Source organism: Lepus europaeus, chromosome 21, assembly GCF_033115175.1.
Source record: "Lepus europaeus isolate LE1 chromosome 21, mLepTim1.pri, whole genome shotgun sequence".
Taxonomy (NCBI): domain Eukaryota; kingdom Metazoa; phylum Chordata; class Mammalia; order Lagomorpha; family Leporidae; genus Lepus; species Lepus europaeus.
Window position 1 is genome coordinate 28406744 of NC_084847.1, and position 26542 is coordinate 28433285.

The window sequence follows — 26542 nt, forward strand, 5'->3', positions numbered from 1 at the left end:
CGTAAGCTCTAATGTCTTCAGAACCTGGCTTGCTGAGGCTGGACGCTCTCACGGGTTTTCAAGATTTGTACATTTTAAAGTCCCAAAGCTAGATCCTGGGCTAAGTTTGAATGTACCAAGTTAAACCAGTTGTGCGACTTCTGGTGGCCAAATGGTAGCACTTAGCACCACGTTAGTCTCTACCCTCTTTAATCTGGATACTCTGTTCTTAGATTCCGAAGTTGCCTAATCTTTATCAGTAGTGACATTATACTGGTCAAATGTGAGTTGGCCAACTTTTTCTGTGAAGGGACAGATAGCAAATATTTTAGGTTTTGTGGGCATATGATCTCTGTCCCATCTACTTAACTATTCTATTATAGTGTAAAAGCAATCAGAAATACAATACAAATGAGAGTGGCTGTCTTCTATTTCAACTCGGTTTACAAAAATAGTTGTGGGCTAGATTACACCATGAAATACAGCTTACCAACCTCTAGTCAAATAAAATCTCTGGGACGTTTTTCACTGGAACCACTGTTAGAGTTTAACACTACACTTCAAGATAATGTTTATATATGCCACATTAGTCTTCATATTTTGAGAAAGTTTATCTTAAAATTTTTGAAAATATACTAGCAGACAAATGATCAAATGATCAGTTCTATTTATATGGGACTAGTGGTGACTGACAGCTATGTCTACTCATTCCTTATTTTTTGAGAACTAGAGACAGAGCTCCCACCTGCTAATTCATACCCAGATCCGTACAACAGACAGGACCGTAGCCGGGAGTCAGGAATTCAATCCAGGTCTCCCATGTGGATGGCAGGAGCCCAATTACTTGAGCCATTACCCCTGCCTCCCAGGATCTGCATTAGCAGGAAGTTGGAATTGGGAGCTAGGAATTGAATCTTGAATCTAGGTACTTCAGTGTGCTACAGAGTTGACCTAACCAGCATCTGGACTGCTAGGCTAAAGGCCCCCCCCCCCCAACTTTTTTTTTGAAAGATTTATTTATTTCTTTGAAGCAGAGTTAGAGGCAGAAAGAGAGAGAGAGAGAGAGAGGTCTTCCATCTGCTGGTTCACATCCCCAGATGGCTACAATGGCTGGAGCTGCGCTGATCCGAAGCCAGGAGCCAGGAGCTGCTTCTAGATCTCGCATGCGGGTGCAGGGACCCAAGGACTCGGGCCATCTTCTACTGCTTTCCCAGGCCACAGCAGAGAGCTGGATTGGAAGTAGAGCAGCTGGGACTTGAACTGGCGCCCATATGGGATGCCGGCACTGCAGGCGGCGGCTTTACTTGCTATGCTACAGCGCTGGTGTGCCCCTTTTAAGTCACAATTCATCATTAGCTTGTCAATTCTAAGAAATGCCTTTTGCTCTGTATTTCACTCACCTTTTCCTCTGGACTTGATAATGAATATTATATCCTTCCTTTGGTACTCTGTACTGGTTCTCTTGCTGCTGTAGCCCATTTTCAGTCCCTTTCATGGACTCCTTCTCTTAACTTGTGCTTGCTAGGATTCCATCCGTAACCAAACTTTGTTTTTCTCTCTCCACACTGTCTTATTTATGACTAGTTTTTAGAGACACACTTCTGAATCTGCATTTGAGACTGATATGTGAACATCTGTAGCCCTCTAGCCCTTGGTCAGACCTTCATGTCTCACCTACACTATTAGAGCAGTCTCCTAGGTGGTCTCTTTCCCATGCTGACCCCTCCAGTCACCACCACATTTACTGTTAACCCTCCTAGACAGAATTAAGCCCTTTTCACTTGGGTACATGAGTGCTCCACAGCATTAAGTCACATTTCTGAAAATGGTTTTTCTCTGTTCTTTAAGACAGCTTCTTGAGGGTGAGGACTGTGATTCATTCGTGCCCAACTTCACAGTCCCTGCTGTCTCAAACACTGCTTATACAGATAGTTGATAAAATTTGAATAAGTGAATTTTAGATTTCTAAGTAAACATAATGGATTGAATGCATGTGTTTATACCATCAGGGAATACCAAAGGAAATAAAGGAATAAAAGAAATTGTAGCCAGCGCCGTGGCTTAACAGGCTAATCCTCCGCCTTGCGGCGCCGGCACACCGGGTTCTAGTCCCGGTCGGGGCACCGATCCTGTCCCGGTTGCCCCTCTTCCAGGCCAGCTCTCTGCTGTGGCCAGGGAGTGCAGTGGAGGATGACCCAAGTTCTTGGGCCCTGCACCCCATGGGAGACCAGGAGAAGCACCTGGCTCCTGCCATCGGAACAGCGCGGTGCGCCGGCCGCAGTGCGCCTACCGCGGCAGCCATTGGAGGGTGAACCAACAGCAAAAAAGGAAGACCTTTCTCTCTGTCTCCCTCTACTGTCCACTCTGCCTGTCAAAAAAAAAAAAAAAAAAAAAAAGAAAAGAAAAGAAAAGAAATTGTATAGAGGCCATCACTGTGATATAGTGGGTTAGGCTGCCGTCTGCAGTGGTGTTATCCCCTGTGGGTTCCAGTTCGAGTCTCGGCTGCTCTGCTTACAATCCAGCTCCCTGCTAATTGCTCCTGGAAAAGCAGCAGCAGATGGCTCAAGTACTGGGCCCCTGTATCCACTTGGGAGACCCGGAAGAAGCTCTGGGCTCCTGGCTTCTGCCTGTCTCAGCCCTGGCTGTTGCGGCCATTTGGGAAGTGAACCAGTAGATGGGAGATCTCTCACTCTGTCTCTCCTCATCTCTCTGTAACTTTAACTTTCAAATAAATAAATAAATCTTCAAAAAAAAATGATTGTATTGTATAAAACCACAAGGACAAGAAAGAGAAAGTATAACAGCTCTGAGAACACTTAGCAACCAGGATTTTTAATCCCCATGTTTACCCCTAGTGCTGGGATTTTAAAGCTTTTCTAGAGAAATATTTTCTTTCTAGATAAAATATACACAGATACTGACATTGGAGTGCCTCTAATGATTTGATTAGCTCTTAAGTTTGTATATTCTATTTGTTTTATAGTTTGTTGAGTTTAAACAAATCCATATAATTATGTAGCTACTACTACTGTAAACATCAAAATGGTTCCCTTACTGTAGTCAACCTTTTCTGATCCCTAGGCCCCCCCCACTTTTTTTTTTGACAGAGTTACAGTCAGTGAGAGTGAGAGACAGAGAGAAAGGTCTTCCTTTTTGCTATTGGTTCACCCTCCAATGGCCGCTGCGTCCGGCACGTTGCGCTGATCCAAAGCCAGGAGCCAGGTGCTTCTCCTGGTCTCCCATGCAGGTGCAGGGCCCAAGCACTTGGGCCATCTTCCACTGCCTTCCCGGGCCATAGCAGAGAGCTGGCCTGGAAGAGGGGCAACCGGGATAGAATCCGGTGCCCCAACCAGGACTAGAACCCGATGTGCTGGCGCCGCAAGGTGGAGGATTAGCCTGTTAAGCCATGGCGCCAGCCCATCCTTGTTTTTTCATGTATCAATAGTCCTTTTGAGGCTGGCGCTGTGGCAAAGCGGGTAAAACTGCCACCTGCAGTGCTGGCATCCCTGCTGCTCCACTTCTGATCCAGCTCTCTACTACGGCCTGGGAAAGCAATAGAAGATGGTGCGAGTCCTTGGGCCCCTACACCTGTGTGGGAGACCTGGAAGAGGCTCCTGGCTCTTGGCTTCTGATAGGCCCAGCTCTGGCCATTGGGGCCATTTGGGAAGTGAACCCAACAGATGAAGTTTCTCTCTCTGTGTCTCTCACTTTGTCTCTCTCTCCTCTCTCCTCTCTCCCCTCTTCTCTCTCCTCTTTTTTCTCTCTGCCTCTGCCTCTCTGTAACTCTGCCTTTCAAATAAATAAACAAATCTTCAAAAGCAAATAGTCCTTTCATTTTTATTGCTGAGTGATATTCCAGAGTTTGCAAAAGCTTGTTCATCCATTCACATGTTGAAGGACAGTTGGGTTATTGCCAATTTGGGATAACCATAAATCCACAATAATCATTTGTGAACAGATTTTTTTTTTTTTTTGTGGACATAAGGTTTTGTATCTCTAGAATAAATGGAATATGACCTCTAGGTTATATAAGTTTAAGTTTCAGAGGAAAATGCCACTTTGTTTTCCATACTATTTTGAATGCCCACCAGTAATGTACAAGAGTTCCAGTTGCTTCACATACTCACCAGCACTTAGATGTGTTGAGTTTTTGGGTTGCATTATGTTTAACAGCCATTCTCGTAGATGTGTTAGAATTTTTAGTGTTTTTTTTAAACTGGATTATGGATAAAAGTTCTTTGGTAGGTAATTTGCAAGCATTCAGTCTCTTACTTGCTTTCTCATTTTGACAGCAATGTCTTTCATAAAGCAAATGTTTAAGTATCGATGAAGACCAATTTACCATTGTTTTAAAAGTATTTTAAAGTATGAGGTAGGGGCTGGTGCTGTGGCATAGCAGGTAAAGTTGCCACCTGTAGCGCCAGAATCCCATTTGGCTTGCGTGGGAGACCTGGAAGAAGCTCCTGGTTCCTGGCTTTGGATTGGCACAGCTCCGGCTGTTGCGGCCAACTGGGGAGTGAACCAGCGGATGGAAGACCTCTCTCTCTCTCTCTCTGCCTCTCCTCTCTCTGTGTAACTCTGACTTTCAAATAAATAAATAAATCTTTAAAAAAGAAAAAAAATCAATGAAATTTACAACAGAAAAGAGAAAATAAATGAAACTAAAAGTTGATTCTTCAAAATGATTGATAAACTTCTAGCTAACATTATTGATAAATATTTGACAAAGAGGGAAAATGAAAGTATTAACATCAAAAATTAAAAGGATATCATTACAGTTATATACATTAAGAGAATAAGGGAATACTACAAACAACTCTATACCCATAAGTTTGACAACTTGGATCAAAAGGACTAATACAGTGATATTCATAAATATCAATAGATAGGGTCAGAAACTTGTAGAAAGTAAAAGTACCTAGAAAAGCCAGAACAGGTTTGCAAACAGAGTTGGAGAAAATATACTAACTTTAAAATATTCGAGGGATGAGCACTTGTGGTGTGGCAACTAGGATGCTGCTTGGGATGCCAGCATCCTGGAGCCTGAGTTTGGGTCCTATCTCTGCTTCTGATTTCCTGCTGCTGCACACAAAGGGAGGCAAAGAGTTTTGGCTCAAGTAGTTAGATCCCTACCACCCACATGAATACCCAGATTGAGTTCTTGACTCTTGGCCTTGGCCTAGCCTAGCCACCAGTTTGAGCCCTGGCTGCTCCACTCCTGATCCAGCTCCCTGCTAATGCACCTGGCAAAGCAGCAGAAGATTGCTGAAGTCTGTTGCAGCCATTTGGAGAGTGAACCAGCAGATGGAAGACCGATCTCTCTCTCTCTCTCTCTCTCTGCCTCTCTTTCTCTTTCCCTTTCTCTCTCTTTCTTCTTTTCTTCTCTCTGTAACTTTACTTTTCAAATAAATAAATCTTTCAAAATAAATAAAGTATGAAGTATAGGTTGAGATTCAGTTTCTGTGTGTTGTCATGTCCGTTTCTGAAATCTGTATTCTATGTTGATCATTGTGTTTTTCCAGCACTACACTGTCTTTTTATTTATTTAGTTTGAAAGAGTTACAGAGAGAGTGAAAGGCAGAGAGAGAGAGAGAGAGAGATCTTCCATCCTTTGATTCACTCCCCAGATGGCTACAACAACCAGCACTGAGCCCGGCTGAAGCCAAATGCCCAAAGCTCCATCCAGGTCTCCCATGTGGTTTGCAGAGGCCCACTTGAGCCATCTTCCACTGCTTTCCCAGATCATTGGCAGGGAGCTGGATCAGAAGTGGAGCATCCAGGACACAAATTTGCACCCGTATGGTGATAGCTTTACCTGCTATATCTGAATGCCAGTCCCATACAGTGTCTTGATTAATTACCATAGCTCTAGATTATCTTACTTACTTACTTGAGAGGCAGAGAGACAGACAGAAATCTTCTATCTGCTGGTTTGCTCCACCAAAAGGTAGAAGTTTATAGTAATGATTTCAGACCTTTCTTCTTGTTGTTTAATATTGCATTTTAATACAATATGAATGGCAACAAAGGCTGGAGCTGAGCTGGTCTGCAACCAGGAGCCAGGGGCTTCTTCCAGGTATCCCATGTGGGTGTAGGGGCCCAAGCACTTGGGCCATCCTCTGCATCTTTCCCAGGTACATCAGCAGGAAGCTAGATTGGAAGTGGAACAGGCAGGACCTGAACTGGTTCCCATAAGGGATGCTGGCACTGGAGGTGGTGGCTTTACCTACTACACCACAGTGCTGGTCCCTATATGTTTCTCTCTAAGGGCTGCTTTCACTGTATATCATCGATTTTTTATATGTAGTATTTTTATTTAGTTCAAAATAGTTTCTAATTTCCCTGAAACTTCCTCTTTGACCCATGCATATTTTTTAGATGTTTAATTTCGGTCTAATTTTCTATTACCAATTCCTAGTTGATTCCCTTATGCAATTTCAGTTATTTTAAATTTATTGGATTTATTTATGTTTACTTATATAAAGTCTGTCTTGGTGAGAATTCCACACATATTTGAGAACATGTGATCTGCTATCACTGGGTAGATTATTATACAAGTGTAAGGTCCAGTTGGTTAATAGTTCCATTCAGACCTGTTGAATTCTTTCTGATTTTCTGTTTATCAGTTACTGATAAGAAATAACATCAAAATCCTTAAGTATTGTTGTGGATTCTTTCAAACAGACAGAGAGCTTTCATCTGCTGGTTTACTCCTCAAATATCTACAAAAGCTGGGGTTGCTCCAGGCCAAAGCCAGGAGCCCAGAACTCCATCTGCATTGCAGGGATTCAAGTACTTGAACCATCACCTCATGCCTCCCAGGGTGCCTATTAGCAAAAAGTTGGATCCAAAGCAGAGCCACAAATGGCCCAAGCACTTGGGCCCCTGAACCCATGCGTGAGACCCAGAAGAAGCTCCCACTTCATCCTGGCCCAGCCCTCATTGTTGGCGGCCATTTGAGGAGTGTACCAAGAGGTGGAAGATCCCTCTCCCTGTCTCTCCTCCTTTCTCTGTAACTCTGCCTCTCAAATAAATCTTTAAAATCAAACTCTGATATGGAATGCAGGTATCCTGAGTAGCATCTTAAGCACTATACCAAATGCCCCATCTCAGGCATTTAATTTTTGCTTCATTTTGAAGTTTTCTTGTTAGATGCTTATACATTTAGGAGTATTTTGTCTTCTTGGTTAATTGACATTTTAATGTCTCTTTTTATTCCCTGTTAAGTTCCCATGTTCTGGACACTGCATTTCTGGTGGTTAATACTGCCTCTATACCTTTTTTCTTGTTGATAAAATATATAACATAAAATTTATCATTTAATTATCTTTTGATTAGTATTTATATGGTACTTCTTTTTGATCTTTTTAGTTTTAACCTAATTGCATCATTATATTTATTTATTTATTTATTTTTTAGACAGGCAGAGTGGTCAGTGAGAGAGAGAGACAGAGAGAAAGGTCTTCCTTTTGCCACTGGTTCACCCTCCAGTGGCCGCTGCGCGCCACGCTGATCCGATGGCAGGAGCCAGGTGCTTCTCCTGGTCTCCCATGGGGTGCAGGGCCCAAGCACCTGGGCCATCCTCCATTGCACTCCCTGGCCACAGCAGAGAGCTGGCCTGGAAGAGGGGCAACCGGGACAGAATCCGGCGCCCCGACCGGGACTAGAACCCGGTGTGCAGGCGCCGCAAGGCGGAGGATTAGCTCATTGAGCCGCCGCACTGGCTGCATCGTTATATTTAAAATGAGTTTCTTGAAGACAGCATATACTTGGGCCTTTTTTATTTTTAAGTTCAGTTTGACAGCATCTGTCTTTGAATTCATGTGTTCAGGCCATTTATTTTCAATGTAGTTGTTGATATGTTTCGCTTTTAGTCTACCTTTTTATTTACTTATTTTTTCTATTTGCATCTTCACCTTTTTTACTCATTCTTACCCCCATTTCATGCCTTCTTTTGGATATTTGAAATTTTTAAAATTTCATTTTAATTAATTATTTTTATCTCTGAATTTGTTTTTAAAGATTTAATTATTTATTTGAAAAACAGAATTACAGAGTGGGAGACACAGAGAAAGAAAGAGATCTCCCCCTGCTGGTCCATTCCCCAAGTGGCCTCAATGGGTGGAGTGGGTCAAGCTGAATCCAGGAGCTGAGAATTCCATCCAGGTCTCTCACAGCGGTGCAGGGGCCCAGGCACTCAGGCCATCCTCCACTGCACCCCCAGGCTCATTAGCAGGCAGCAGGATTGGAAGTGGAGCAAATGAGACTTGAACTGGCATCCCAGGTAGTGGCTTAATCTGTACCACAATGCAGGAATTCTTACAACTTTAAAGATCCTGTTATTCTCCCCATTAAGTTATAGCTATCATGTGTCTTTATCCCTACATAAATTGAAAACTCCACTCAACAATGGTATAACATTTGCTTCCAACAGTCTTAGATTTTTAAAAATCTTTTATCTTTTGATAATCCTTGAATGAGGGTTTTAAAATTTCATTATAAATTGACAATTCATAATTGTATGTATTTAAGAGATAATGACAGATGTTAAGATTTAGGAACATAATGTGGACTAATTCACCCCAACTAATCAACATATACATTACCTAAGATAAACAAGAAAATATTTTTTGGTAGTAAGAACATTTGAAATTTACTCTTAGCAGTTTTGAAATATACAGTTCTCTCATTAACTGTATTCACCATGGTATACAGTAGAACTCAAGAACAAACCTGATTCCTCCTGAGACTTCCCCAGCCCCCACCGTTCTGCTCTCTGCTTCTAGGAATTTGATGTTTGTTTTCAGATCCCACATATAAGTGAGAACATGCAGTATTTGTCTCTCTGTGCCTGGCTTATTTCACGTAACATGATGTTCTTAAATTCCATTCCATGTTGTCATGGATGACAGAATTGCCTTCTTTTTGTTTTAAAGTTATTCAAGAGGCAGAGAGACGAGGGGGCCAGCGCCGTGGCTCACTTGGTTAATCCTCTGCCTGCGGCGCCAGTATACCATATGGGTGCCAGGTTCTAGTCCTGGTTGCTCCTCTTCCAGTCCAGCTCTCTGCTGTGGCCCAGGAAGGCAGTGGAGGATGGCCCAAGTGCTTGGGTCCCTGTACCCGCATGGGAGACCAGGAGGAAGAACCTGACTCCTGGCTTCGGATCGGCATAGCTTCAGCCGTAGTGGCCATTTGGGGGGTGAACCAACGGAAGGAAGACCTTTTTCTCTGTCTCTCTCTTTCACTATCTGTCAAATAAATAAATAAAAAAAAAAATGAAATAGATCTGTCAAACAGATAAAAAAAATGAAATGGAAAGTGAGATCCCATGTGCAGGCTCAATCCCCAAACACCTTACAACAGGCTGGTGCTGGGCTCTCAAGTCAGGTCTCCCATGTGAGTGTAGGAACCCAGCTACTTGAGCCATCATCACTGCCTCCCAGGTCCACATCAACAGACAACTGCATTCGGGAGCTGGAGAGGGCATCGAACCCAGCTGGTTAGTTAACGGGAATTGGGCATCTCGACTAGTGTCCTAACTACTAGGCTGAATGCTTGCTCACCCTCCTTTCTTAAGGCTGAACAATCTTACATATTTTTAAAGAATGTAGGAGACAAAATAGTCTCTTTACCATTTCTGTTGTTTTGCACTTCTCAAGTTCCATATTTCCCTCGGGTATCATTTCCTTTACTGTGAAGAACTTTAACTAGTGTTTCTTTCTTTTTTAAATAGTGTGCCTGCCAGGAGTCCTTGTTTTTTTTGTTTTGTTTTTTTGTTTTTTTTTTTTAAAGATTTATTATTTTTCTTATTTGAAAGAGTTACAGAAAGAGAGGTTGCTGGTTCACTCACCAAATGACCACAATGGCCATTGCTGAGATGATCTGAAGCCAGGAGCCAGGAGCTTCTTCTGGGTCTTCCTATGCAGGTGTAAGGCCCAAGGAGTTGGGCCATCTTCTACTGCATTCCCAGGCCACAGCAGAAAGCGGGATCGGAAGTGAAGCAGCTGGGACTCTCACCAGCACCAGCCCCTCACTAATGTTGCTTTTAGTGCAGATCTCCTGATAATATATTCTCTTAGTTTTCCTGCCCTTGAAATTGCCTTCAGTTATCCTTGGTTCCTGAAAGATATTTTTTGCCAGATGGAGAATTCTCAGTTGACAGTTCTTTTTGTTTCAACACTTTAAAGATTTTTGCCTTCATGGTTTCTGATGTGAAATTAGTAGGCATTTGAGTTACTATTCTCTTCCATATAATGTATCATTATTCTCTAGATGCTTTCAAAACTATTTTCTTTAGCTTTAATTTTTAGTAGTTTGATTATGATGTCTGGGTATAGTGTTGAGTTTAGTAGCTGCACATTCACTAAGTTTTTTGAATCTACAAATTTTTATATTTAGCTAAATTGGGGAGTTTTTAGTCATTATTTTACTCCCCTCCCCTCCCCTCCCCTTCCCTCCCCTTCCCTCCCCTTCCCTTCCCTTTGCTTTCTTCTTTTTTTGCCAGGCAGAGTTAGACAGAGAGAGAGAGAGAGAGTTATGGACAGTGAGAGAGAGAGAGAAAGGTCTTCCTTTTTCCATTGGTTCACCCCCCAAATGGCCGCCACAGCCAGCGCACTGCACCAATCCGAAGCCAGGAGCCAGGTGCTTCTCCTGGTCTCCCATGCGGGTGCAGGGCCCAAGCACTTGGGCCATCCTCCACTGCACTCCCGGGCCACAGCAGAGAGCTGGACTGGAAGAGGAGCAACCGGGACAGAATCCAGCACCCCAACTGGGACTAGCACCCGGTGTGCCGGCGCCGCAGGCAGAGGATTAGCCTAGTGAGCTGCGGCGCCGGCCGTCATTATTTTTCACACACACCATGTCTGTCTTTGTCTCCTTCCAGAAACCCAGTGACATGAATGTTAACTTTTAATATTATCCTACAAGTCCCTACCCTAAGTCTGTATTTTTAAATAAAGTCTTTTTCCTCTCTGCGTTCTTTAGGATATTAATATTCCCTTTGGTGTTACTAGTTTGCTATTGATGTCTTCTAGTGGATATTTAATTCCAGATATTGTTTGGTTTTTTTCTTTTTAAAATTTATTTGAAAGTCAGAGTAGTCCTTCAGCAGTGGACATCAGCTGAATGTCCTCTAATTCAAGTCAGTTCTGACACTGTTTGGCTGGAAAGCCCACGGGTGGAGGGCTTAGTCTCCCCACTTCAGAGGCCCATCACAGGCTGTAAATCAGGGTTCCCGCTTCCCCCTCCTCAGGTTCAATTAATTTGCTCAGGCAGCTCACAGAATTCAGGGAAATACTTGGGTTCACTGGTTTATTATAAAGGCTGTCACAAAGGATACTGATAAACTGAAGCGATGGATAGGATAAAGAACTGGATGGGGGAAGGAGCACTGAGTGTCCATATTCCCTCTGGGCTCATCACCCTCCAGGAACCTCCTTGTGTTCAGCTATACGGAAGCTCTCTGAACCATGTCCTTTTGGATGTTTATGGAGGCTCCCCTCTACAGGCATCATTGATTAAATCATTGGCCTTTGGTGATCAGCTTGACTTTCGGCCTGTCTCCATTCCCTGAAGGCTGAGGGTTGGGGCTGTCATCCAATCCGTCGATTGACTAGCTACAGCAAGACATTTATTACTTTGGAGATTCCAAGGATTTTAGGAGTTACGTCAAGAAACTTGACGCAGACCAAGTGTATATTTCACAGTATCATACTGACCTTTAAGCAAGGCCAAGGGAGAAAGAAAATAAATCTGAAAACAAACTGTTACTGAGTCCAAGTTCATCTGCCCACCGCACAAAAAAACATTAACTGAGGATGAAGTGTTGGAGCAAGGACACAATTTTATTTGGAGTACTGGTAAACCAAAAGGATGGTTGGGCTAGCACCCTAAAGAAACTATCTTCCCTATGCCTTGTCATAGACCAATTTTAAGTACAAGTGGCAGGAAAAGGGGAGAGGGAAAGGCTGAGAGGTGATGGATTACTGCAGATACCTGGGCACCAGCAAGGGCTCGAAAAGGGTTGTAAAACTCTGCTCTTGATTGGTTGGCTTGAGAGCTGGGGATATGGTCAAGCTCCTATAAAACCATTACAGAGCAATCATTATTTCTGTGCTTCTTCCTTGTCTCCTCCGAGGAGAGCATGTAAGGGCCCATTTGCAGAAACCTTAAGCTGCAAGCAAAATTCCCCTCATGACTAACATGTCTACATGCAGTCTGACCCAAAGGTTAGGGTGGCAAAGGACACAGATGCAGTATAAAGGCAGAGATGCCACACTTTTTCACTGTGTTTCAATCTGTGACCATTTTATGTTCTCTAGTTCACATCAGTTCCTTTCTCTTAGACCCTCCCAGAACGGAGACTTTTTTGATTGACTGCTCCACTGGGCAATTCTGCAACTTGGGCCACCTTTGATTCAAAGCCAGAAGTTATCTTTGAATAGAAGGAAGAAGAACACTCCTATAGTACTCCGCTGTACTGGTTGTTCAGGTTTTGACTTGCCTCCCCTATCCACCACCTATTTTTACTTTTCAGAGTTCTCAGTTCCTTTTTGTTACTCAAGTTTTAGCTGTCATCAGTGGAAGAGAGCAGCTATAATGGGCATTTTCTGTTTTATCCAGCATTGAAATTAACATTCCAGAGACCAGTGCCACGATCTTACAAATGAATAGATAGTTAAGGGTCCTTGGGCCAGAAATTTGAGAAGTCTCCAATACAAGAGACAGACACACATAGGCAAACACCACAGACACTCACAAAACAGCGTCAGAAGTAAACTTAAATGATTTTTTTTCCTTATATCTAAGAAAAAGTGGTAACCTGAAACACAGCCAGATATTGTTTGTAAAAGAACCAGAGAATAAGAACACTTAGAAATTAGATATATGGTAGCAATTGAAAACAAAGTGTTTATTTGGGGCCTTGAGAAAGTTTAGATGGGTCTGAATCAGTGTTCTGGAGATGGCAAGGAAAAGTGGGAGTTTAAGTGAGCAGGCGGCACAGAGGTGAATGTTCCTTTGTGGAGAACTTCTTTGGAAATTAAAGAAGGGCAGAGGCTCTATGACCAACAGAAGATACAGAAAAGAATGTATATACTTAGTACAAATGGCCATAAAATAAGAGTCCCGTGATCTCTTGATACGCATCTTTAGTCTCTAGGCACAGTGTAATGATATGTTCTGGTTACCTGTAGTCAGAAGGAACCAGAATTCACATGCCCAGGCAGCTGCTGTGAGTCCTTCTTCTCTATGGCCTCCCTGCTCCAGTTTTGAAAGGCTCTTTCAATGTTGTTTTCATCATAATATTCCACACAGTAAGTTTAATAAATGAATTCACTTGAAGGCTTGGAAGAGTGTATCATGCTTATTTAGAAAATGAAGCGAAAGGGGAAAGAGATAGAACTTAGGAGACTAATTGCTTGAGCAGCCAGCCACCTGCTATCTCCCAGGATCTGCATTAAGCAGGAAGTTGAAGTCTGGAGCTGGAGCAGGTATCGAACTGAAGTACTTTATTGCAGGACACGCATGTCTTAATGGACATCGTGACCACCATGCTAAAAACCTGTCCCATGAGTGTGGGTTTTTTTTGTTGTTGTTGTTTGTTTTTATTTATTTATTTTTTGCTGCTGTTGTAAGATTCACTTATTATTTATTTCAAAGGTAGAATGAAGGGGAGATGTCTTCCATCTGCTGGCATCCCAAATGCCTGCAAAGGCCAGAGCTGATCAGTCTGAAGCCAGGACTGCTACCTGAGTGGCAGGAACCCAAGTACTTGAGCCAAATATATTTTCTTAAGGAGTCTCTTGGAGGATTATTCCACCAAGACAGAGGAGTAAACAAAGGAGGAAACAGGCTAATCCTCTGCCTAGCGGCGCTGGCACACCGGGTTCTAGTCCCGGTCGGGGCGCCGGATTCTGTCCCGGTTGCCCCTCTTCCAGGCCAGCTCTCTGCTGGGGCCAGGGAGTGCAGTGGAGGATGGCCCAAGTCCTTGGGCCCTGCACCCCATGGGAGACCAGGAGAAGCACCTGGCTCTTGCCTTCGGATCAGCATGGTGTGCCGGCAGCAGCGCGCTGGCCGCGGCGGCCATTGGAGGGTGAACCAATGGCAAAGGAAGACCTTTCTCTCTGTCTCTCTCTCTCTCTCTCTCTCACTGTCCACTCTGCCTGTCAAAAATTAAAAATAAATAAATAAATAAAGATCCTGTGTAGGAAAGAAGTTAGAAGTTTTAGACTGTAGCTGTGCAGCAGGGTAAGAGAGCAGCCAACCCAAATCAAGTCCTCCATAGCAGGCCAGGGAGGTTGAGGATTCCAGGGAGAGTCTCCAGGGGGAAAAAAGTTACAACCGATAGATTTCTTGATATTAGAAATGCTCATATCAAGATACTGCTCAGAGGGTTTTGGAATATCAATGATATTAACAGAAAGCTAAGTAAAATATAGATTTTTAGCTCCAGGAAAAGCAATTTATGTACAAAAGAAATAGTTTACTATAGATATTTCTGTTATGGGCAGCATAGCACATTTCTGGAAACACTCAGTTTCTTTAGACCGTGTCCTTTAAAATATTAGGGCTAGCTTAAGAGATGTAAACAACATACTTGTATCAAGTAAAAGGGAATGTGAATGAGTGAGAGTAAGATTAAACTGTAGTGTCTAGAAATGCTCATTTGTTGTAATCTTTAAGAACAGGAAATGAGAGGCAGGTGTTGTGGTACAGTGGGTTAATGCCCTGGCCTGAAGTGCCGGCATCCCACATGGGCGCCGGTTCAAGACCCGGCTGCTCCACTTCCAATCCAGCTCTCTACTATGGCCTGGGAAGGCAGTAGAAGATGGCCCAAGTCCTTGGGCCCCTGCACCCACGTGGGAGACTGGGAAGAAACTCCTGGCTCCTGTCTTCGGATCGGCGCAGCTCCGGCAGTTGTAGCCAACTGGGGAGTGAACCATCAGATGGAAAACCTCTCTCTCTCTCTCTGTCTCTCTGCCTCTCCTCTCTCTGTGTAACTCTTTCAAATAAATAAATAAATCTTAAAAACAAAACAAAACAGGAATTGAGTGTTTAATTAGGTTGAGGCACATGGAAGGGGAAGCAAAATTCTGTTTCTTGTTCTGGGTGGTGGTTACAAAGTTGTTGCCCTAAAATGTGTTTTTTAAATATTTTATTATGCATTTTATATTTAATACATTAGATAGAATGATGTTGAATGTGATAGTTCTGTTTTATAAGACATCAGAATAGTGTTGTCCTGGAGGAGAAGTGACTACAAGGGAGCGTCCAGGGTGCTGACTGCTCTATTTCGTGACTTGGGTTCTGGTGCACAAGCATATTCAGCTCATGGAAATTCACTGAGTTTTGCACACTTGTGTGTACTTTTTCATTTATAAACTGCTTCAATAAAAAGTTTTTAAAAATATTTATTTATTTATTTATTTGAAAGGCAGGGTGACATAGATGGAGAGACAGAGAGAAAGCTTCTATCTGCTGGTTCATTCCCCAAATGGCTGCAACAGCCAGGGCTGGGCCAGGCCGAAGCCAGGAGCCTGGAACTTCATCTGGGCCTCCTACACGGGTGGCAGAGGCCCAAGTACTCGGGCCATCTTTCACTGCTTTCCCAGGTGCATTAGTAGGGAGCTGGGCCAGAAGTAAAGCAGCACGGCCTTGAACCTGCACTCATGGGATGCCTGTGTCACAGGTGGCAGCTTAACCTCCTGCACTACAGCACTGTCCCCAAAAGTTGTTATAACACACACACACACACACATATGTATGTATACACACACATGTATGTAGGTGTACACACACCTGCCACTTATGGGACAGGGATAAGTAGATCACACAAAACGCATGTAACCTTGTAACTAGCTAATGAAGGGAAATAGCAATAATCCTACTAGAAATACTGGCAGAGGTGTGGGTGTTGGGCTTAATAGCTGAGATGCCTACCTCCCATATCTAGAGTGCCTGGCTCTAGTCTGGCCTCTAATCCCAATCCAGCTTCCTGCTCTTGAGTACCCTGGGAGGCAGCAGGTGTTGACTTGATTATACAAAGGTCCCTGCTACCTGTAGACCACGATAGAAGTTCTGGGCTCCTGGCCGGTGCCGCGGCTCAATAGGCTAATCCTCCGCCTGTGGCGCTGGCACACCGGGTTCTAGTCCCGGTCGGGGCACCGGATTCTGTCCTGGGTGTCCCTCTTCCAGGCCAGCTCTCTCCTATGGCCCAGGAGTGCAGTGGAGGATGGCCCAAGTCCTTGGGCCCTGCACCCCATGGGAGACCAGGAGAAGCACCTGGCTCCTGGCTTCAGATCAGCGCGATGTGCCGGCCGCGGCAGCCATTGGAGGGTGAACCAACGGTAAAGGAAGACCTTTCTCTCTGTCTCTCTCTCTCTCACTGTCCACTCTGCCTGTCAAAAAAAAAAGTTCTGGGCTCCTGGCTTCAGCCTGCCCAGCCCTGGCTTTGCAGGCATGGAGAGAATGAACCAGCAGATGAAAGATTGATCTCTCTCTATTTCCTTGTTTGTGTGTGTCTGCCTTTCAGATAAAAAATGAAAAATAAATATATAATTTTTAAAAACTGCAGGTTTTAAAGACATTAACTTTGACATAAGTAAGTATATGAAAATGTAGGATATTATCTTGGGGTTGTTCAGGAAGCTTGATCGGTGGGGCTATAAGGAAGGACTGAGGCAGCTGGGTTATGGAGATGCAGTTTGGGAAGAACCATTCTCTAGGCAGCTTCAAGAAAGCCCGAGACCAGGCAGTGGTATGGGCTATATTTTTCTGAATGCTGCATATGAGATTATTGTGAACTTTCATTCAGATACTTTTATTTAGTGGTACAGAATTTTAACAAATTTTGTTTATGCATAAAGAATTTTGAAGAAAATTATTTGTGGACTGTGCAAGTTCATGTTGTATTGATGTCATTCAATAACCTTAATAGAATTGAGAATAATGGCAACTAAATACACACACACACACACATAAGTATCTTACCAAAAGAATATACAAGTTTTTCACTAAGCTTTGCAGAAATTTTTTTTTAAGATTTATTTATTTATTTATCTATTTATTTATTTATCTATCTGAGAGGCCGAGTTACAGACAGAGGGAGGGAGAGAAAGAGAGAGGTTTTCCATTCGCTGGTTCCCTCCCAAAATGGCCACAATGGCTGGAGCTGGGCTGATCCGAAGCCAGGAGCTTCTTCCGGGTCTCCAGTGTGGGTGCAGGGGCCCAAGCACTTGGGTCATCTTCCACTGCTTTCGTAGGCCATAAGCAGAGAGCTGGATTGGATGAGGAGCAGCCAGGATACAGACCAGCACCCATACGGGATGTCAGTGCTGTGTGCAGAGGCTTAACCTATTATACCACATGCCAGCCCCTTGCAGAAAATTTTATATACATAGTTATCATAATTATAACTATGTATTGAACATATAGTATTGTCAGATACCATGAATGTATTATCCCATCCTTTTTATACTTTCCAAAATCCAGTTTTCCTTTTTAGTATTTGTGGCTCTTTTGGGTTCCTGAGATAACTTGAACAGTGGCTCTTTCAGCTGAAATAATCTTAAGTCTCATTTGACATGCTGCCATAACCTGGAAGAAAAACCTTTTTTTGATACAAGCTGGTCATTTCCTTAAAAGGAACTTTGGCAAAGATTTTACAAACTCAAGCATTAACTTCTATGTTTCTAATGTCCACTGTTGTTTAATTTACCATTGGGACCAGTATACATATTTATACAGGTAGGTTTTTTCCCCTTATTCTAAATTGAGGATGAGCTTAGTATGAAGGAAATATGGGTTATTTTTCATCTTGTCCAGGGCTACCTCACTCCCACAAACCACACTGTTAACAAAATGGTAGGGAATGTTCCAGCTGTTGTCTTGTGAACCTCATCTCTCTTGATTTGCCTTCACATCGAGTTAGTTTTACCTGAAATTTTCCTAGCAGGGGTCTTTTTCCTATCAGAGGAATGATTGAAAGATTATGAGCAATTTTAATTCGTTGGTACAACAGAAAAATACACACACACACACACATCAGAAAAGTTCCATGTACTAAGAGATGAAAGCAGCCCAGATACCTATTTATGAATTAATGCATAAACAAAATGTAAAATATATGTATGGTAAGATTTTATTCAGCCTTTAAACAGTCAAGTCTTGTCACATGCTACAGCAGGGATGAACCTTGAGGATGCTGTCCATGCTAAATGAAATACACCAGTCATAGAAAAACAAATGCTATATGATTCTGCTTATCTGAGGTATCAAATTCATAGAGACAGAAAATAGAATGATAGTTACCAGAGGCTGGAGGAATGGGGTGGGAAAACAATTGTTCTTTTATGGTTACAGAGTCTAAGTTTTGCAAGATGAAAAAATTCTGGGGGCTGGTGCTGTGGTGCAGTGGGTTAGGGTGCCGGCCTGCAACACCAGCATCCCATGTGGGCACTGGTTCGATTCCCGGCTGCTCCATTTCTGATCCAGCTCTCTGCTGTGAACTGGGAGGGCAGTGGAGGATGGCCCAGGCCCTTGGCTCCTGCACCCACGTGGAGGTCTGGGAGGAGGCTTCTAGCTCCTGACTTCGGATTGGCTCAGCTCTGGCTGTTGCGAATCATTTGGGGAGTGGCCCCCGGATGGAAGACCTTTCTCTCTCTCTCTCTCTCTCTCTCTCTCTCTGGCTTTACCTGTCTCTGTAACTCAAATAAATAAAAATAAATCTAAAAAAAAAAAAAAGAAAAGAAAAAATTCTGCAGATTGTTTCACAGCAATGTGAATATATTTAACAAATAATTTAACCCACTATACCACAATGCCAGCCCCAGAAATAACAAATAACAAATAAATTATATATTTATTTGCCTTCAAGAAAAAAGAACTAATACTAACCATTGTGTGGTGAGTAGAGGTGGAGATGAAACAGGAAAGGTACATTTTTTTTTTTTTAAGATTTATTTATTTATTTGAAAGTCAGGGTTACACACAGAGAGAAGGAGAGGCAGAGAGAGAGAGAGAGAGGTCTTCCATCTGCTGGTTCACTCCCCAATTGGCCACAAAGGCTGGAGTTGTGCTGATCCAGAGTCAGGAACCAGGAGCCTCTTCCAGGTCTCAAGTAGGTGCAAGGATCCAAGGACTTGACCATCTTCTACTGCTTTCCCATGTTACAGCAGAGAGCTGGATTGGAAGTGGAGCAGCTGGGACTCGAACCAGCACCCATGTGCTTTACCCTCTATGCCACAGTACTGGCAAGGCACAATTACTGAAGCAGGGTGATGGCACTTGGAGATGCTGTTGTGTTAACTTGGTGTATGTGCACAAATTGAACCAGCAGTATTCTGCCCTACCATATTAAAAAGTCAAATGGTAATATTTAGAATTGATAAATCAAGAAATAGCATTGTGAGCATATTATTTATAAATGTGGAGGCAAAAAGGAGCGAAAATCAGGAAAAGACTTCTGCTTCTGAAAATCAGAATTGAGTATGAGGGTGATAGGAATAGGGTAGTCTCTGTTTTGTTCTGTAAGGCTTTTGGTATTCTTTTGAGATCTTATGCATTTATTCCTTTGATAAAATAATGTATTCACTCTGGATTACTGCATTGTTTTCAAGGAAAATACCCATATGATCCCATGTGAATAATCAGGCTTAGATCAATGCTTTGAATGTATAAAAATTCAGTATACTCTTGATAACTTTGGCAATATGCCCAATTACTTCCATTGCCAAAGGCAGCTGATTTAAATTTGAATTCGTACTTCAGATAAGAAGAAGTTGGATTGCATATAGTTTGTCTCTCTGTTCTCTTGCCCTCTGCAGTTTGGTCCTTACACAAGAGCCAGTAGTCACCTTAAATAGGCATACCTCATGAATGTCTTTTTTTGCAACTAGAATAAGATACAAAGCCTTTATCATGGCCTAAAAACAGGGCCCTACATTATCTTAAATGATTGGACTCCTGTCTGCTTCTCCTGTTAATCTCCCTGATCATCGTATGTGACCTTGGTGGCCTTGTTTTTCACACTCCTAGCCTTTGTACAGACCGTGTCTCCTAAGAATGGCTCCTTCCCATTTTGCATTTGAGTCTAGTTCCTGAAAAAGACCTTCCCTCAGCATCTAGCTAGGGTAGCTTTTTCTGCTGCTTCTCTATCTAGAGCGATGGGGCCAACAGTGCGGTCCTCAGGCCAGAGCATCAGCATCACCTAGAGCAGTTTGCCTTTTCTTTTGTTTGTGTGTGTGTGGTGTGGTTTTTGTTTTTTTGTTTTGTTTTGTTTTTTGAAATGCCATCTTGGGCCCCATCACAGACCCGCTGAAGGAACACCTGCCTTTTAACAAGACCCTCAGGTGACTGCACTGCTAAGTGCTGTCCCTCCTCTGGTTTTCCTGTCTCTGTGAATAGGCTTGCCCATTTTTGTTTTTCAACCTGTATATTACTTCTCTTCCCTAAATTAAAGCTGCCTGGCTTGTTCACTCCTGGATCCCCAGCAACCTAGCAGTGTCTGCACCTAGTACATGCTCAATAAGTATTTCGTGAGTGAAAGAATAAATGATTATAATGAAGGTTTTGTGTTTGAAATGTGTAGCTTTGAACGATAAATGTCTTTCCAGCCCTCACTTGCTTGTAAAATTGGGGTTATTCTCTCTCAATGCCACCATTATGAAAAGGTTTCCGTCTTGGGCACTGAGTACTATTAAACTAGTGTGGCTAATAAAAATCATTTTTTAAATTGTTTTCAAGCAGTTTGTCTTCAGAACTAAAATTTAGGTTTATTAGAGTGCTTTTCTGTTGACTTAACACCATTGTTTCCTTTTTAAAAAGCACTCTCATTCAGAATGAAAGTCATCTCCAAAGGTTTTTATCCAAAGTGAATATTAATTTGATATTTGTATCAAGTTTTCTTAAATTAGAATAGTCCTTTTTTAAATAGGAAAATAGAAATCTCAAAATCTTAACTCATGCGAAATTTGAAGTTAACCATAAATAAAAACTGATGGCATATATGTAATAGTTTTTTTTTTTTTTTACTTTTCATATATGATTCTAGGAAAAGCCTGTAATTTGAATATTATTTTAATTTATTTTTTCATGAACTTTTTAAAAATCTCCTCAAGTTGTTCCCAGGATATGCTTCCTAAACATAGCCTGGTGAAATCTGTCAGGAAACAACTTCCCAGTCTACTACTTTGAAAATACAGGGCAGCTTACATCAGTGGCTTTCACAGGGGACAGTTTGCCCCTCCAGGGGTATTTGGCAATGGCTGAAGACTGAGGGTGAAGGAGTGCTCCTAGCATCTGGGGGGGGAGGGGGTGGTAGAGGCCAGGGACACTGCCATGCCCCTTGGAATGTACAGAGCAGCCCCTGCCACAAAGAATTGTCCAGCCCAAAATGTTAGTAGTGCTACTGCTAAGACACTGTGGCTTAAATTGAGGGAGACCCTCCTCCTGCAAATACTACTGCCATCAGATAAAGAATATTTTATCCTACTTTTTGTAGAAGAGAATATGTAGAAATTGGTCACTTAAAGACATATACATAGATATATTGGCAATTTAAAACATGTTCATTTTAGATCATAGAAATCTAGCGACCTCAGTAAAAGGACATTTAAGACATTTGTCAACTTAGTTGATCTTAGAAATTGGATAACATTCTCAAATAATTTTACATTTTTAAAAATAGGGAAACTCAAATGTAGGGTTACTGGTTTTCCTTATTTTACAGATGGGGTCGAGGATTTGGTCTTTTGGGTTCCATTTTTGGAAAAGATGGTGTATTAAACCAGCCAAACAGTGTCTTTGGACTTATATTTTATATACTACAGTTATTACTTGGTAAGTATTTATACAGCAATACAAAAACTAAGTTTGTTATATTCCATTTAGTACTTTGTGTCTTTGCCCTAAAGTGTGTCTTTATATTAAATAAACACTTATGTTAATGATAGAACCACTAGTTTGTAGCACATGTGTGTGTTGTGAAAACTTGATTCACTGAGATTTTTATGATGCTGATGTTGAACTTGGTATCAGTTGGTGTCTAATTATGAATAGTAGGAGCATCTCATGATATACAGAAAAAAGTCACTTAGGCCGGTGCCGCGGCTCAATAGGCTAATCCTCTGCCTAGCGGCGCTGGCACACCGGGTTCTAGTCCCGGTCGGGGTGCCAGATTCTGTCCCGGTTGCCCCTCTTCCAGTCCAGCTCTCTGCTGTGACCCGGGAGTGCAGTGGAGGATGGCCCAAGTGCTTGGGCCCTGCACCCCATGGGAGACCAGGAGAACCACCTGGCTCCTGCCTTCGGTTCAGCACGCCGGCCGCAGCAGCCAGCCATTGGAGGATGAACCAATGGCAAAAGGAAGACCTTTCTCTCTGTCTCTCTCTCACTGTCCACTCTGCCTGTCAAAAAAAAAAAAAGTCACTCAAGGAAATTATCACTTCTGTCTTCACTGTAAGCTCTTTCCTCATTATTTTATAGATTCCAAGGCTATGTAAAAGTATCATGTATTGAGAAAACATTAACAGTAAAATATATTCATAATTCTATCACCTTTATATATTCACTATTTCCATTGTCTTCTGCTTTTTAAAATTATTATTTTTATTTAATTAAAGGGCAGAGAAACAGACACACAGGACCTTCCATAAACTGCTCACGCCCTAAATGACAGCAACAGCCAGAACTGGGCCAGGTGAAAGCCAGGAGCCTAGAATTCCAATTGGGTCTCCCATGAGGGTGGCAGAGACTCAGGTACCGGAGCCATCACCTGCTGCCTCCCAGGGTGCACATTAGTAGGAAGCTGGATCAGAAGTGGAGGAACCAGGGCTTCCATCAGGCATTCTGATATTGGAAGCAGACATCCCAACCAGTAACCTAACTGAGGCACCAAACTACCACCCCAAGTTTCACATTTTAAAAAAAGCCCTGATTTTTATTTGAGAGAGAGATCTTCCATCTACTGGTTTACTCTCCAAATGCTCTCAGCAGACAAGGCTGGATGGGGCCAAAGCCAGGAGCCTGGAATTCGCACTTGGATATGACAACAGGCTTTCCCAGCAGTGACTTAACCGCGGCAAACACCCGCCTTGGCTGCATGTTTCTTACGTTCCAAGTAACACTGCAGTGATCGACTTTATGATCCGCCCCCCACCCCCCACATACACTTTCTTCTTTTAATTATTTCCACAAAATAAATTTCCAGTCATGGGATTATGAGACAAAATCGTGTATATATATATATATATATATATATATATATATATAATCATATATATATGGGTTTTAATAGGTATTACCATATTATTTTCCCACCTGACCTCCCAGTTTGTTTTTCCTGAAGCTTCATCAGTCCATTTTTAAAGTACTTTCTGTGAAATTTCTAATGCATACATATTAGTAGCCATTCTTTTGATTTTACTGTATTTTCATTTCCTTTTTATTGCCCTTATTTATTCTGATCTGGCTAGTGGCCCTTTTTCATATTTGTTAGAGATATTTCCCCCATTCTTTTTTTTTTTTTTTTAGTTTTGTGAATTTTTATAAGGTTTTATACTTTTTGGGTTAAATCTGTTTTTGCCTTTACAATTCAATGTTCATTATTATATTCTATTATCAGTCAGCTCTTCTGTGATTTGATTCATTAAAAACACATATTTAACTTTTCTGTCTGAAGTTGTTTTGCTACGAGGCAAATTGTGAATCTAATTTTTTTTTCTGGATGGTCCTATCAGATTTGGCCAGTTCTCTGTCTACGTAGTCATCCTGCAGAGATGCGCACACAAGGGTATTCAGAGTAGCACTGTTTAAAATAGCAAGAAATTGGAAAGAGCCTAGCAGTGGGTAATGGCTGGGTAAATTAGGGTATATTAAAATTAGAGAATATTGTATAACCATTAAAGGAAAGCGTAGGTCTATGTGTATATCCTGAAAAGAATATTTTTGTATATATGTGCATAAATGCATGGAAAAGGGTCTTGGCTGGGGGAGCAGTGTCATTTTTTTGTTCCATATATTTGTTTTCTTATCTTTCTAAACAAGCCTATAAAGTATAAGCTCACATGCAAGGCAGTAGTTCATTTTCCCTTACTAGAAAAGAGCCTGAAAAAACCTATGGCTGTATTAAGTTTTGTAGCTAGTAGCTGAAACATCCTTTCTATTTATACTGTTAATTTGTTAATTTCATGATATACATATTTTGTATCCTATGTATTTCTTCCCGTCACATTTTCTGAAGTTTTGTTTTAGACCCTTCACATGCTTTTATGTCAACGTCTTTGTTATTGGAGACACATTTTAACTCATCCAATACTGTGTTCCAAAGCACATTATCTTCACTCCCTTCTAAGCTGTTTGAGATAGCATTTTGAATTTAATTTTTCCATAGAAATGCATTCACCCAGTTCAAAAATTTAAGAAGGTGGGCCAGCGCCGTGGCTTAACAGGCTAATCCTCCGCCTTGCGGCGCCGGTACACCGGGTTCTAGTCCTGGTTGGGGCGCCGGATTCTATCCCGGTTGCCCCTCTTCCAGGCCAGCTCTCTACTATGGCCCGGGAAGGCAGTGGGGGATGGCCCAAGTCCTCGGGCCCTGCACCCGCATGGGAGACCAGGAGAAGCACCTGGCTCCTGGCTTCGGATCAGCGCGATGCGCTGGCTGCAGCGGCCATTGGAGGGTGAACCAGAGGCAAAAAGGAAGACCTTTCTCTCTGTCTCTCTCTCACTATCCACTTTGCCTGTCAAAAAAAAAAAAATTTTTTTTTAAAGAAGGTGAACCACTATCCAGTAACAGGTTTGTCCGACTTCTGCCCCCTTTTCTTGGTATTCTTTGCCCTCTGTCTCTGACTGGAAGCTTGTTCTAATTTCCTTGTGCATGTACAAGAAAATACAAATATAAAGATCTTAATTTTCCTCCCTTTTTAAATATAAAAGGCAGATGCTACCCAAACGTTCTACAGCTTGCATTTTTGGTCTTTTTTGTGCTTTACTGATCTGTCTTGGTGGTCTTCCCATATCAGTGCATTGAGTGTCTTCATTCTTTATTACAAGATGAAAAATACACCATTGCGTGAATGTACTGTCATTTATTTATGGTACATTTTAAATTCCACTGGGAAAATGTCCCCAAGCTACAGGTACCTAGTTATGAGAACATTTAACTAATAGCTGGCATTGATAGGGGTGTTCCCCAGGCTGTACACTAGCTCATTGAATTGTGCTTTGTATTAGTTCATTTAATTCTCACAACAGTCTTCAGAGGAAGGCATGATTATTATCCCAGTTTAAGAGTTGAGGAAAGAAAGATGTGGGGAAAGTGAGTAACTTTATCAGGTAAAATTAAGGTGAAGGCATTAGTTTTTTAAGTTTTAAGTGTTTAGCATGGATGAAATTAGCAAACGTTTTCAGTAGGAGGCCAGAATAGTTCAGGCTGTGGTGACTGCCACAGCTACTTGACTCGGCCTTTCTGGTGTAAAAACAGCCACAGACCTTATATAAATGAGCATGGCTGGTTTCGGCAAACTTTATTGACAGAAGCAGGTGTCTGGCCAGAAATGTCAGTCCCTGACAAAGTAATTGAACAGCACATTTCTCTTGAAGAACCTTATTGACACATTATCTAGTTGTGAATAGTCCTGTGGACAAGTCAAGTCTCTGTGGCTATGCCACAGCTCCAAGGCACCTTTCCCTTTCTTTTTGCCAACAGATCCCACAGTTTTAGCTTCTTCATTGACTTCTTTAACCATGTTTAAGAGTTATTGATTTATTTGAAAGGCAGAATTACAGAGAGGCAGAGAGAGAGAGATCTTCCATCTGCTGATTCACTCCCCAAATGGCCACAATGGCTGGAGCTGGGCTGATCAGAAGCCAGGAGCTTCTTCCGTTTTTTTTTAAAAGATTTATTTATTTATTTGAAAGTCAGAGTTACACATAGAGAGGAGAGAAAGAGAGAGAGAGGGGTCTTCCATCCGTTGGTTTACTCCCCAATTGGCCGCAACGGCCAGAACTGTGCCGATCTGAAGCTAGGAGCCAGGAGTCTCTTTCAAGTCTCCCACGTGGGGGCAGGGGCCCAAGGACTTGAGCCATCTTCTGCTGCCTTTCCAGGCCATAGCAGAGAGCTGGATTGGAAGAGGAGCAGCCGGGACTCAAACAGGTGCCCAAATGGGATGCCAGCACTACAGGAAGCGGCTTTACCCATTACGCCACAGCACCAACCCCCACCTATTCTTATTTTGTGCTGCTCTGCATTAGCCCACTGGGTGGGAGGGTGGTTTAGTATGTTCTTCCATCTTCTCTGCCCTTGAAAAGAAACGCACTGTTCACGTGTCGTTGGCCACAGGAAATCACAAGAGTGCATGTGAAGGTAGAGTCAAGAATTTGGGCACTTTTTTTTTTTGGTCTTGGACGCCCTGGCATAGCTCACATGACTGCCTTTTTTCTTGATCAAGGTTGACCTACAGGTGGCCAACTGGCCACAGGTGGTTTCCTGTCCTCTAGGGTGAGCCCCTTCTGAAAGGTTTATCAAGATTTTTTTTCCTTCTAGAGTAGTACCAGTCTTCTTCCATGAAGC

The 26542-nt window shown here is 42.4% G+C and overlaps 1 protein-coding gene across 2 annotated transcripts in view; it reads left to right on the forward strand.

Moving 5' to 3' along the window:
• VKORC1L1 (vitamin K epoxide reductase complex subunit 1 like 1) overlaps window positions 1-26542 on the forward strand; it is a 78450-nt gene that overhangs the window by 48954 nt on the left and 2954 nt on the right. The window contains exon 2 of one of the 2 annotated variants that reach the window (XM_062180966.1): window positions 21707-21816. The exons of the other annotated variant lie outside the window; for it this stretch is intronic. Within the exon in view, the coding sequence (XP_062036950.1) occupies window positions 21707-21816 (110 nt within the window). The remainder of the gene's footprint in view (window positions 1-21706; window positions 21817-26542) is intronic. 2 annotated transcript variants of the gene reach the window in all.